At 36.8% G+C, this 14375-nt stretch overlaps 1 protein-coding gene across 1 annotated transcript; it reads right to left on the bottom strand.

Annotated features, from left to right (window-relative positions):
• Nucleotides 1–13756: 13756 nt before the first annotated feature.
• On the bottom strand, nucleotides 13757–14143 carry LOC138883029 (uncharacterized). Its single transcript, XM_070163687.1, has one exon. The coding sequence runs from the start codon at nucleotides 14141–14143 to the stop codon at nucleotides 13757–13759; it is 387 nt and encodes a 128-aa protein (XP_070019788.1).
• Nucleotides 14144–14375: the final 232 nt, after the last annotated feature.

Here is a 14375-nt window from a genome sequence, read left to right on the forward strand (position 1 = left end):
AAGTTAGGTTCAAGCAAACAATCATAGTAAGAACTTCTATATGGGCTATTAGAGAAACCGGAATATAATCAGAAACTTTAACATGATCACATGTTTGCAGATTCAAATGGAACACCTAAGAATGCTTAACAAGATCACAAACTGTCAATCTTGCTTAATCCTGAAATTGATGACAGAACTAACCTTTTATAAGAGTATCAATCTTGTTATGAAATAAGTAAACTATTATGTCCAAACAGTAGCAACAAAGAGTTTCTCTTAAACTTCATAGATTGGGTTTAATTCAAATTAAAGTGGAAATAGAAGATTGTATGTAGTTTCATGATAGTGCACGGAAGCATGAAACTATGAATATATACAGAGATACATACAGAAAATTCATTAAACTATTTTATATATATATATATATATATATATATATATATTTCAACTAATGTCATAGTCTTACAAAAATATGATGAGTTTAAGTCATTGTAAAATCAGGTTAACAATGCCATTAAGGGTCAAAGATAGGGAAGATATCATACTAAACAAGTTTAACTCAACTGTGTAGACTATAGATTAACATCTAATAATTATATAGTTATACTCATCTTGTAAAACAGTTAACATTCAACTACAATAGATATGATTATAACCCATTTTATAAGAGATACCTTAATAATAACAGAACATATGCAAGATGGTTGCTGATGTTCACAAAGGTTTTCCTTAATGAGACTGTTTCATGCAAAGAGACTCAGAGATGTAACTAACAGTTAGGCATGGGCGTAAGACTTTCATAGTGATGACTTAAAGAATGCTTACAGGTTAACAAACACTTATACAAAGAAGGAGATCATTTAAGCACTTAAACTTCACATACTTCAATTAAGAGATAAAAAATTAAATTGCGAGCTTTCATCCATTGTTCTAGTTACGATTATCAAACAAAAACCTTAATAATAAATGTAGAAATATTATGACAGAGATAAAGATCATAGCAAAATTATGAAAAGAAAACCTAAAGTCTATACAAACATGAAAAGTCATTAAGACATATTAAGTAGCTTAATCACATTGGCTTTTTGATACATAATAGAAGACATTAAGGTCATATGACAACTTGATCAAATACTGATGAAAGAATTACAGATCAACAACTGGTCATGGTGAAACAAAATAAACAATTATTGACTAGTAAGAAATATTACAAATGAAACAATTAACAAGAAAATAGTAGTATGTTCATGGTCTTTGAATGGAAAATCAAAGAGGGAGGGTGGAGGCACACTGACCATTTCTAGGGCAACAGACCAAACAGGAATTTTACTTAGCCGTATGAAAACCAAAGCTTCATGATTTTTGCCGTGAATGAACTTAGAAATAAAGGAAAATATATATCAATCGGAAAAGAGACCTAGATTCTTAGTTTGTAAGAGATTTTATGCTATTGTTAAGTCCAGTAGGTCTGGTTGGTGTTGTTTGGTATGATTGTAGGTTTTCCAGTGCTATTAGATGAGAGAAATCAACGCTCAATTTACAGTGCCATTTAATGGCCTAGGGTTTTAGATTCAAGCATATGTAGTGGAAGGTGACGATTACCAGGTGATGGAAGCATAGGCGAGTAAAAAATCGGAGAGACAGAGAGAAATCAATGAGAGTTTTTTTACCTGAAAGAAGAAAAGTTGACCGTTAAAGGAAAAACCCATCGATCAAAGCTTTAGTGTCCAGAGGTCACTATGTTTGACCTCTGGACCTCGAATAATCATAATGAGGATTTGAGATATTCTTATGCATGCTCTAATTTTACCAAGCATAAGAGAAATCTAGAGACTTGAAGTTTCACCTTTGAGTCTAGGGTTTCAGATTTGGGGTTTTTTGAATCCAATCAGCGAAATGGAAAGCAAATCATAGAACTCATAGACTAGGGACAAAGCGAGTGATTCTCTGAGTTTGTACTTGAGAGAACGAAGATGAAACTATGTCTCGATGCTAAGGTCAGAGTTTGGTACTTCATATTTGAAGAACAAAAGGGAAAGAACAGCGGGATTCTCGGATAGAGAAGTAGGAGGGGACGATTTAATGAGATATTTCATGACCTTGCATGAATTTGTGCAAGGTATATTTATTGATGTTCATGAGAGACTGAGAGAAAGAAGAGGAAAAGAGCAAAGGGAGGCGAATAAAGGGGTTGCAAATGAATTAGGGTTAGAAGATTAGGGATGGTCTCTGAGGGTTAAAGTTTGGAGATGGAATCTGGGTCGTTGATAATCAATGACCCTAATAATTCAAGGATTAAATAATAAAACTGAAGAAGTATGGAGGACTTTTGATCTTCTGATTTTATCGGTTGACATTAAATCAAATAGTGTTACACAACGTATTTTCGTACGTAAGAGTATGTCGTAAGTTAATCGATGTAAGCTCAAAAATGAAATCATCTTCAAAAAGTTTATAAAGTAATTTAATCATGTTATCGTGGAGGTTACAAATATTTAAGATCATAAATACCAAGTACAAAGAAGATTGGAAGGCTTAGAAGATAAATGAATTGAAGAAAATAAGTTTCATCGAAAGTCGACAAGTTGGAATGTAAACTTTTGGGGGGAGACTAGGGTGCTTAAATTTATAAGGAGGTTATGTTATGAGTTATTTTAATCGTATAATAGTTGTGTGCTATGTTTTGAGGTCAAGCGAGTTGTGGAACAAAAGTTGGCAAAGGTCACCACCAGTTACATTCATAAATGTGCTGAAAATTAGGTCAAATGTAGCTAATATTTTCTCAAAATATACTTTGAATTACGCGGTGATCTACCTGCCAAATTGAATATTTGCGATTCTAGTTTCCAACATATTAAACCATTTGTTGATACGACGTCAGAGTAGAGATATATTCGCATTTTCGCAAGACTGCGCAAGTAGCTTATTGGGACCCACTTGAGACGGCCACCGACCTTACGTCTTTTATAAGATGTTTCAGCCTCATTTCGGGTCATTTCTCACCCAAATTTCGTCGAAATGCTCTCTAAAACCCTCCCTAACATATCCCAAGATCCCAAGAACCAAACTCAAGGGAAATCAACTCAAATCATCATCAAAGATGTTAAAGACTACAAGAGAATGCTTCTATGATGTTGTGGTGTAATTGAGGGCTATTGTGAGCTAAGTTGAGATAGGGTTTCGAGTTGTAGATTATTTACAAGGTATGTATAACATCTTCTTGATTGTGCCTAAAGTTAATCTTGTGTTGGCTGTGTTGTTTAAGTGAAAAACCATAAGATAGCGCTTGAAAGAACATGGGATATGATTGTCTTTTTGGTTGGATTATTTTGTGGCTAAATATATGGTTTGTGGTGACTGAAAATTATGAGAAATAATTTGATAATGTTGTGGCTGATTATGAGAAATAATTTGGTTGTGTTGTTTGAGTGATTGACGATAAAAATTAAGGCGCTAGAAATATGAGGCTGTTTTGGAAGGCATTTTGTGGATGTTTTGAACTATAAACAATATAGTACATATAAGTATGATGTTCTAAAGGTTGTAAACTAATTTATGGAATAAGAGTTGGATTTAATTTATATCTTATTATAAGTTAAAACGATCTAGCCGCTCAATATGATTGTTAAGATAATTGGAGAAGCTCATATTGGATTATATTGTTGTTGTTGCTTTTGTTGGTTATAGTTATTGTTGTTAGGCTGTTGATAACCCTTAGTGGTCTTTGGGATATATTAAAAATAGGGGAGTTGCTGCCCGGTTTTCCTTAAGCCATACAACTAGCCAAATACGATAGTACGACATTATATGTTAACGACAATATCATTTCAATTGTTGTAGATACAAGAAGTTTTGTTGAGCTTGGTTGAGTAACAAGGAAGATATCATACAGGTATGTTAAGGCACTTCCTTCTTTATTTTGGCATGCTCTAAAGTTAAATGAACGTAAACGATACAGTATGTCATAACGAATCTACTCCTAGCAACTAAGGTTGTTTATGTTGTTCTTTCCTTATAAAGTTATTCTAAGAAAGTATGTATGATCCTTGAATACTATTAATGTTCATATTGATGGTATGATGTCCATAATGTTAATTGAAGGTGAAACGACCTTATGTCACTCCAGAAGATTGAAAATGTCATTCCATGAGTCCAACGTGCATTATATATATGTATATATTTTACTCTACTGACCCGCACTATAGTCGGCCGAGTATGACACCTATTGTGAAACCACTAATCAATAGGGTTTTACCAAGCTCCATGTGGCCAGGTATGTTTTTACCTAGTCCTCTTTGAGGCCGGGACTATATGATGATAATGATGCCCACATAGGCGTATGTTTTTAAGTGTTTATGTATATATATGTATCATGCATTTCATGTCAGTAGCCATCAGAGGCACTCATATGCTACAAGTCGTATCTTATATATCTCTCTTTATATTATTGTTCTTATTTATGCTTTCCTACCTTATACACTCAGCACTTTATTCATACTAACGTCCCTTTTTCCAGGGGATGCTGCGTTTTATGCTTGCAGGTCCCAATAGACAGGTCGACAATCTTCCTAGTAGGCTATCATCTCAGCAGAAGGTGTTGGTGCACCTTACTTTCTACAGAGTTGCCTATTTGGTCAATATGATCTGGACATGTATTAATTCGTATGGCGGGGCCCTGTCCCGATCTTTATGATGCTTATGTACTCTTTGAGGCTTGTAGATATATGTCATGTATATGGATACTTGTATGGCCTTGTTCGCCTAATGTTTTGATTGTACAAATGATCATGTCAGCCTTATAGGCCCGTATGTCACATGTATAAGTTTCTATATCATGTTGGGTCATCCTATGTATAGTATTTCCTTATGTTTTATTCTGGTTATTTCATGATGTCTCTTCCGGACCATTTAGCCATGATGGTGTGTTATAAAACATAGGTTATGTTGGTACTCAGTTGAGTAAAGCACTGGGTGCCCGTCGCGGCCCATCGGTTTGGGTCGTGACAAAAGTGGTATCAGAGTAGTTCTGTCCTAGGGAATCTACAAGCCGTGTCTAGTAGAGTCTTGTTTATGGGTGTGTTGTGCACCACACTTATAAGTAGGAGGCTACAGGGCATTTAGGATTGTCACTCTTTCTTCTTACTCTAGATCGTGTGGTAGAGCTTAATTGAAAGAATTCAAACTCCTAAATTTTATTTTATTCGTAATACGGTGATACCTACATCCACAAAGACAGTTGGTAAGAGATTGAATGCGGCTGTGGAAGAGTTGAGTTAAAGGAACTCGATTTTATATCATGCTTATGATGAGTAAATGTAATGCCTTCAGTAGATCATGTCTGTACTAAGATGTGTAAGCTTCTTGATAAGTATCCCTAAGGCATGAATATCTATCCACCCATATGGTAAAGAGCAATGAGAGAATCAGAAGGTGGATACAAGTTTCAATAAGTAAAAGAAGTGTTCTAGAGCAAAATCGGGTTTATGACATTTGGAGGGATAACTCATTCCTTTTGGGAATTGGGTTTGCGTTTGAAGAGTCGCCACCTAATGATTAGGGTGCATTAGGATACCAGAAGAGTTTGATTTTGAATAACCAGAGATTAGGGTAAGGGCTTGAAATTATTCCAAGGGGAAGGTGTTAGACACCCCTCAGAATCCACTAGTGTGGTTTCTGGCCAGACATTTATTGTGAATTTGTGGTGCAATTAACATATAGACAAATAGGGCTCAAATAAGAGGGGGTTTCATTTAATGATTTGCAAATAAACAAAGTTTGGAAGAGCAAAAAAAGCTGATTTTTAACGAAGGAGTAGAAATGATAAAAGGAATAAAGAAATAAGGAAAAGGGGTCCTAGGTTTATTAACAATATGGATCACCCCACACAATGCTCGGTAATCACTCCTCAATAAGGGGCTACACGTGACATTATCGCGTGGTCATCATATCCATATCTCCCCTTCCCACCCCATTAAGGCATTTTTACAGCGCGAATTGGTTTCGTGTACTTATTGCATGCTATTATCCATCCCAATCCTATCAGTCCCGGATAGGGGTGACAATTGGGGCAGGGCGGGGTAGAGATAACCTTAAATGGGGCGGGGCAGGGGAAGAATTTAATGGGGCAGGGTGGGGCAGGGCAGGCAAATTGTTATTTTTGAAAATTTTTAATAGGGCAGGGTAGGGCAGGGCAAATGGTTACAACTTACAGGATTGACTCATTGGGGGAAGACGTACATTTTCATGATGGGGAAAAGTTAAAAAACGTATGTAGGTGGGGGAGCAGGGGTTGTTTAATTGTTTACACTAGTGTTTTTTATTGACCAGTCAACCAGATCCTATACTCCAATCATGTTATCGTGTTTAACTTTTATGTCTGAAAAAAATATTTTACACAATCAGGTCGCGTTAAAACAATTATAATTCAGAACTTTATAATTAGTATTAATTGATAGTTGATAAAATATTAATTATTATTATCGATTAAATTACTTTGATAGTGTAACAAAATTTTACATAAACAGAGTCATTTTGTCTAAAAATGGAAATATACGGTGGGTGGAAGAGAACTAAATAAATTATACTGCATTTCAGACTTTTGTTTTTATACTTCTGTTTTCCTCCAAATCCTTCAATCTGAACTAAAATTAACTTTTGGATTTGCATACAAATATTTTTGAAAATTGGTTAAGAGAATTGTAGATGACGAAACATCACTAATTTACGCAAAGACGTACATTTCCATGATTGGTTGATTCTTTGTTCAAACATTCTCTCGTGGAAATTTTTTATAGTAGCCAGGAGCCTTGTATTTTCCAGAATATGTTGCTAATTAAAACTTAGTTGACTGTCTATCGAAAAAGTAATACAATCTTTGCAATTTACATTTATGTTTAGTGTTTTTTCCCTTTATTATGAATGTGTAATTGACAAACTACACGCAAATCAAAGATTAATTTTCTCTATACAAGGTTTATGAATTTGTAAGTAGATTAATATTAGTAAAGATAACATTTGAAGAAGCCTAGGATCCCTGCTAAGCATCGATGGTAGAATGGTTAAAGCGACCAACTCATATACATGAGTATTTCCGCAAGACTTGTGTAGGCCCCCAATTGTGTCATTCTATTTTTGCACAGTTTGTTATGTATGTGCTTAATGGTATACAGTAAACACTTCTCAAAATTAGAAAAAAATACAAGAGAGCCTAAACGGGGCAGGGCGGGGCGGGGCGGGGCAGGGCAAAATTTGAAAATATTCTAAATAGGGCAGGGCAGGTCGGGTCAAAATATTAGCAGGTCAAGGCTTGCCCCGCCCCGCCCTAACCCTGCCCTGCCCCAATTTCCACCCCTAGTTCCGGAGGCATTTAGGACTACTAATCCTAAAAGGGAGGGATTTAGGCTTCTTTGTAGTTTCAAAGGAAAAAAACTCTAAGGCGACATACAAAACACGTATTGCAAATTGGGGAAAGAATATAACAAGCAGAGGCTCAGATATACCTCCTTAAACAAAGAAGCACATAATTAGCATGACTTACACATACTGTTTGGGTCTGATTTAAAAGGTATTAAAGACAAGTGAGAGGAAATTGTTGAGACAGTTTCAGCCTATCACATAACTCAGATAAGAAGTCCGAATCAGGCTTGCCTGCTGGTTGTAATTATTCACAGAAGCTGATTCAGTTTATATTTATTACCCTAGGGCTTGCCTAAGTGTTGGACTAGGATTCTATAAGCATGGTATCTACTGGACTCTGAAGGTGATGAGCTAGTAAAAATTGGAATGAATTATTTAAAGTCCTATATGCATACTTGTTAAACTAGTTAAGTGAGGGACTCAGATTATTAAAGAGTGACAGAATTTAAACAAATTGATTACAAGTTCTGTAAATGATGATATCCATTATTACTGATTTTAGATCTAACCCTGAGTGAGGCGAATCAGATTTTTTTTATTAGAAATTCCTATAGGCATGCTTTCTAGGCATTACTGATTTTAAACCTTTATAGATGGGGTACCTAAGTGCAGAACTGTTTGAAACCTATAGACACGGTATCTAAATGCAGAAGCTGTTTAAAACCTATAGACATGGTATCTAATGCAGTTGAATAGGTAGAATTCAGAATGATCCTATAGGCATGGTTTCTATTTGTGATTGACTATGCAGAATTAGAACAACTTATAGGCATGATTTCTATATGTAATTGAATATACATAATTAGAACAACCTATAGGCATGGTTTCTATATGTAATTGAATATACAGAATTAGAACAACCTGCAGGCATGGTTTCTATATGTAATTGAATATGAAGAATTTAGAATAACCCTGTAGGCATGATTTCTACCTTTTGTATGCATAGTTACCCACCCCTTTTCACTAGCCAGCCCCACGTGTTTATTACAAATTATTACAAACCAAAATAGTAAATTACATCAGAAAATACAAATGAGAGTACAACTAGAGGTAGCCTAATTCTGACTTCCTCACTGAGTTGTGAGATAAGCCAACTCAAAGACCATTGATCCAAAGCCTTTCTCAACTTGAGTGTGTCAGAGTTCCCTAAGAGCCTCAATGGGACTCCGGGCAGCGCTCACACCCAAATTGTATTATTAGAATAGGGATAAGTGTAGTGTGGAAGGGCCAACCCTCAAGTGTCCAAGTTTAGAGGGAGCTCAAGGGGTCCCAAGACAAGGCTCACAAGAGGGGGGAAAAACATAAAGTCTAAGAGAGAGTGCAAGTGCAGAAACAGAACTTTAAGAACTAGGGAAGTAAGAAAAAGGAAAAAGGTACTGGGAAATAGCTACAAAATTGATAACTTTGCACAAAAGGGGGTCGGGGATTGGGAACTGATTGTAGAGAGCCCATGCTTGCCAAGGGTAAGCTTTAGGCATGCACAACAATGGAGATGCTGGCATGCCTATAAGTCTACCAGAACATACAACAACAAAGAATCATAGGGGTTAGGATCCTAGAGGGATCAAGCTTGAGGCATGGATAGTAATATTCAGTACTGTCATGCCTCAAGCAAACCATAGTATCAAACACATTGGGGCAGGGGTTTGGGGTTCATAACAGGACATGCAGAAGGAAATTACAGCATGCTAAAGTAAGTATTGAACCATACATAAGGTAAAAAAATTAAGTAAACACATTGTTGTGATTGCTGAAAATCTTAATCAGAACATACCAGTTTCAAAGAGGCAAAGTACAATAAAAGCAAGTAGCAGGACTTGAAAGCAGGCCACAATACAAGTAACAAGAGAGAATGCTTTTTGAAGGTGAGTGTGAGTTCAGAAAACTAAGAGTGTGTGTGTGTGTCTATGTTAATGAGAAAGCCAGGTACTTATAGTTTGAAAATAGGCAGAAAACAAGGCAAGAAAATAATTATGGAACCATGTACCAATTTAAATCAATCAGTATAAGACTTTCTTTAATTAAGGAGTTAAAATCAAATGGTAACATGCAAGTGCTAAATAAGGAAAGAAATCGCATAGGGCTGGATATGATCAATAAGGAAGTATTTCCAGCATAGTACCAGTACACAGTAGGTAATAAAGGCTAGGTTCATCAGGCTCTAAGTAAGAAAAGGTCTGTAAGAATCCAATACCAATGTAATCAAGGTAAGGGGATTAATAAAATTGAGTAGAAAAGGTAGGGGTCGAAAGTTTAAAGGAAAGTATTCAAATAGGTCCAAGAAACAGGGAAATTAGTACAACATGGAAAGAATCAATTACAAGAGTGCAATCAAAATTACACAAAGAGGTTTTAAATCAGTTCACAATTAAGGGTTATTTTGAGAGGGAAATTTAGCATATAAAAGAGTGCATAACATTAGGCATGTGAGGCTGAACTCATGACAAAGAGAATAATCACATGACAATCACATAGGTTAATAGAGAAAAGGGAGAGTATTAGAAACATGCAAAAGGGTCCAGTAGAAAAACCTTTCTGAAAATACAGTCAAGTTTCAATGATAGCAGGAGATCAAAATTACATGAAGCAACAAAAGTTGAAACAAATATTTCGAAACTCAGTCGAGCAATAGATGAAACAACTTCAGAAACTCAAATAGGTCCAAGGAGATTAGGGTTTTGAAACCGAACAAGTTCAGAGATGAGGAACAAGAAAATCACATAGCAAATAGTCTCAAAACTCGAACGAACCACCAAATTTTAAGGTTTTCACCATCAATCGAGTATAGAGATGAAAGACAACAGAATCAGGCAAAAAATATCAACAAAGAAAATAAAATCAGAAATATTAAGAAAGAACCAAGACTTTTAACATAAAGAAACACAGTAAAAGAATAACATAAGAAACATGGTAGAAGAATTAACAAAAGAAACACAGTAGAAGGTCAACATAAGAAACACAGTAAAACATGTTAAAAATTAGAAAAGTTTTGAAATGACTTAAGAGAACCCTAAATCGAAAAAGGTAACGGTTTTGAAGGTAAAGTTTTGAAAGAAACTTTGAGAAAACGTTTAAAAGCTCAGAGAAAACATAGATCTACAATGGATCTAAAAGAATCAGAGGAACCTCAAAGGTTAGGGTTTCGGAAGAACCCAGATGGTGAGAAAGGCTTGGAAAGTCATTGATCTAAGCAAGAGAAGTCAAGATCAGGCTTGAATAGCCATGAATGGCCGGAGCAAGGTCGGAGACAGCCATAAAACTCGAATGAAACAAAGTCTGGGCCAAGCTTCTTCAAGGTATTACCTTGAAACCATAGTAATCAGGTGTGTAGGAGTCATAGGAGGCCGGTACAGGCCTTTAATGGCTTTGGAAGCCATGGATTTAGGCGATTTTAGGGTGAAAACGGAGGGAGGCGGCTAGGGTTTGAGAGGAGCTTGAGAGAGAACTGGGAGAAGGGGGAATTCAAGGGCGGCTACAAACGGGAAATGATTAGGGTTAGGGGGTAATTGGGAATTAAAAAGGAAAGAGTTAACAATGGCCGTTGATCATTTTAATCAACGACCTGGATTGAAGGGGAATCCGGGCGGGTTATTTTAAAGGGTCATGGTTCGGGTAGATTAGGATTTGGGATGGGTAATTGGGTTATGGAATTAGGTCTAATTAGAGGTTCAAATCCGGCTAAAATTGGAATGCAAATGGGCTATCATTTAAATAGCCATTTTTCCGTCATTTTTTTATATAAAAAATAGTAAAATAATTTTTGGAAATAAATTAAAGGTAATAAATGATTAATAATACATAATTATTAAATTAAAAATATTAGAGTCAATTTTATAACTATAAATACAATTAAATCTTAAAAGAGGTCAATATTACAATTATATGCAATTTAGCATTAAAAATACCAAATAAATTTATAACAAATATGCAAAAATTATTGTAGCTATATTTTAATATAAATATTATGAATTTTGATAATTTGGGGATAATTACTGGCTTTTTCTTGATAATATAGGGCAATAAATTGATTTAAAAATCTTTAAAAGTTAAGAGAAAAATAATAAAACCTTGAGACATACTTATATATGCACATACATGCTATTTTGAGAGTATTTTGCATATTAAAAGATATACTGGGAAAAAATTGGGTATCAACAGCTGCCCCTCTTTACCCGGGAAGGATAAAAGAGTTGTCGGGTAAAGATATGATGGCCAATTTTGACCGAACGAAATGGTTTGAGGAGACTTAGGCCGTAATCTAGTTTTCGATCTGCCTACATATCCCTAGTTTTACAGGAATCGGGCCGTATGTAGTTTGGGATCCGTCGATGGAATATGCCGATGGAGACTTTTCAAGAACGGACGCAATATTCAGGTTGGGTGAATGGTTTGAAACCTGACAGGGCTACGGGAACTGGAGCGGGATTGCTCCTGACGAGACGGCGATCGCTCGCTGGTTTACCTACAAGTAAGCGATACAAGCATATATTGTGCGAAAATTTAAACATGATGCAAATTCCCGTTAGACTATGAAAGTTGTCTTTGGACGGTTAGGATGACGCCCTTAGACCATGACGTCCTGGGCCATGAAGTGTATAATAAAGGATTCGCAGGCCATGAAATGATGATCTCGGGCTATGAGAATGATGCCTCCGAACTATGATGCCTTTGAATAATGATATGCAAAAGATAAAAGGGGTCCTCAGGCCATGAAATACTGTTTTCGGGCTATGAGAATGATGCCTCCGAACAATGACACCTTCGGATAATTTGGCAATCTTTCAGCCCATGACATGCAGTGTCTGGCGATCTTTCAACCTATGCAATGTAATAGGTGGCGATCTTTCAGCCAATGCAAATGTAAATAAGGTGGCGATCTTTCAGCCGTGCACATGTAAATAAGGTGGCGATCTTTCAACCATGCAAGTGTAAATAAGGTGGCGGTCTTTCAACCATGCAAATGTAAATAAGGTGGAGATCTTTCAGCCATGAAGATATAAATAAGGTGGCGATCTTTCAGACGATACGAATGTAAATAAGGTGGCAATCTTTCATCCGATGCAAATGTAAATAAGGTGGCGATCTTTCAGCCTATGCGAATGTAAATAAGGTGGCGATCTTTCAGCTGATGCGAATGTAAATAAGGTGGTGATCTTTTAGCCAATGTAAATAGAGGTAGAGCTTAACCTCGTAAGGCAGAATGGTAGCCTTATGAAATGTAGAAATGCAGATGGAGATAGAGCTTAGTCTCGGAAGGTAGAATGGTAGCCTTATGCAATGCAAGAATGCTGATGGAGACAAAGCTTAGTTGGAAGGCAGAATGGCAGCCTTATGCAATGCAAGAATGCAGATAGAGATAGAGCTTAGTCTCAGAAAGCAGAATGGTAGCCTTATGCAATGCAAGAAATGCGGATGGAGGTAGAGCTTAACCTCGGAAGGCAGAATGGTAGCCTTATGCAAGAAGTAAAAGGACAAATGATGATAGAATTTTCTTAGCTGATAGTGGATTGCGATAATGCAACTACTGGGGATACTGTGTCTGCTAGGGAAACTGCGTGCGGATAACGGCTGTGAGTAAGTGCAACATTTCTGAGAGTTGTATTTCTGAACAATGTGAGTCTCGTGAGTGTATAGTATATTTGACGATTTTGCAACTCAAGTGCCTGCATCTGAAGAAAAATCATGAGTTTTGTAAGGGGGGAGGTTAGTTCGTATCCCCGCTGGCTCTGCTTGACCTGCTCGATTTTGATCTGGTGATACTGTACGTGTCATTGGGGCAACATTGCTAAGTTTGGCAGTTTTGGCAATAAACATGCATGATTTAGTAAAGGCATACATAAATACATAATTAAGAATAGTTTTATTTAGATGAACCAATGACTGCGACGTGGTTCAAGACATTGCAACCCTTCTTGTTATGAAATTCTGAGGGTCCTCCTCAAAATTCTGGCCCAGTTTAATTGATTGATGCTTTCGACTGCTGCTAGTGATGATTGGCTGAAATTAACTTCGAAATTTTGAGGGTCCTCCTCAAAATTCTGCCCCAATTTCTAATTGCGGGGGGAAATAAAAGTTTTATTGAATTGTGACCAAACCCATAGGGTTGCCTCGTATCCCCTCTTCAATAGGAATCAGGTCAGGCATAGTTCAAATTATATCATATGAGGAAAGCATAAAGATTACACATAGTAACGTTTGACTGCATCTGAATTGATCGGCTTCGGCCAGACGTCTCCGTCCATTTCTGCAAGTATGAGGGCTCTTCTTGTTAGAACCCGGTAAACCATGTATAGACCCTGCCAGTTGGGAGAGAATTTCCCCTTGGCTTCATCTTGATGCGGAAAAGTTTTCTTTAACACTAGTTGCCCCGGTGTGAACTGTGTCGGCTTGACCCTTTGTTGAAGGCTCTGTACATTCTGTTCTGATAAAGTTGACCATGGTAAACTACATTCATTCTCTTTCCATCGATAAGAGCCAGCTGCTTGTAATGACTCTTCACGCACTTTGCATCGTCGAGCTCAGCTTCCTGTATGATCCTTAGGGAGGTAATTTCCACTTTGGGGGGAATGACTGCCTTTGTACCGTAAACCAGCATATAGGGGGTTGCCCCAGTTGATGTGCGGATTGTGGTAAGATATCCCAGTAAAGCAAACGATAACTTCTTGTGCCACTGTTTATACTTCTCCATCATTTTCCTCAATATCTTCTTGATATTCTTATTGGCGGCTTCTGCTGCTCCGTTCATCTGAGGTCTGTAGGCTGTAGAATTCTTGTGTCTGATATTGAAGGTTTCACACATGGCTTTCATCAAGTCATTGTTGAGGTTGGAACCATTATCAGTGATGATTGACTCCGGAATCCCGAATCGATAAACAATGCGGTCGTGAACAAAGCCTGACGCGACTTTCTTAGTTACTGCTCTGTAAGATGCTGCTTCGACTCGTTTGGTGAAATAGTCTATTGCTACTAGGATAAAC

The sequence above is a fragment of the Nicotiana sylvestris genome, chromosome 12 (genome assembly GCF_000393655.2).
Source record: "Nicotiana sylvestris chromosome 12, ASM39365v2, whole genome shotgun sequence".
In the NCBI taxonomy this organism is placed as follows: Eukaryota; Viridiplantae; Streptophyta; class Magnoliopsida; order Solanales; family Solanaceae; genus Nicotiana; species Nicotiana sylvestris.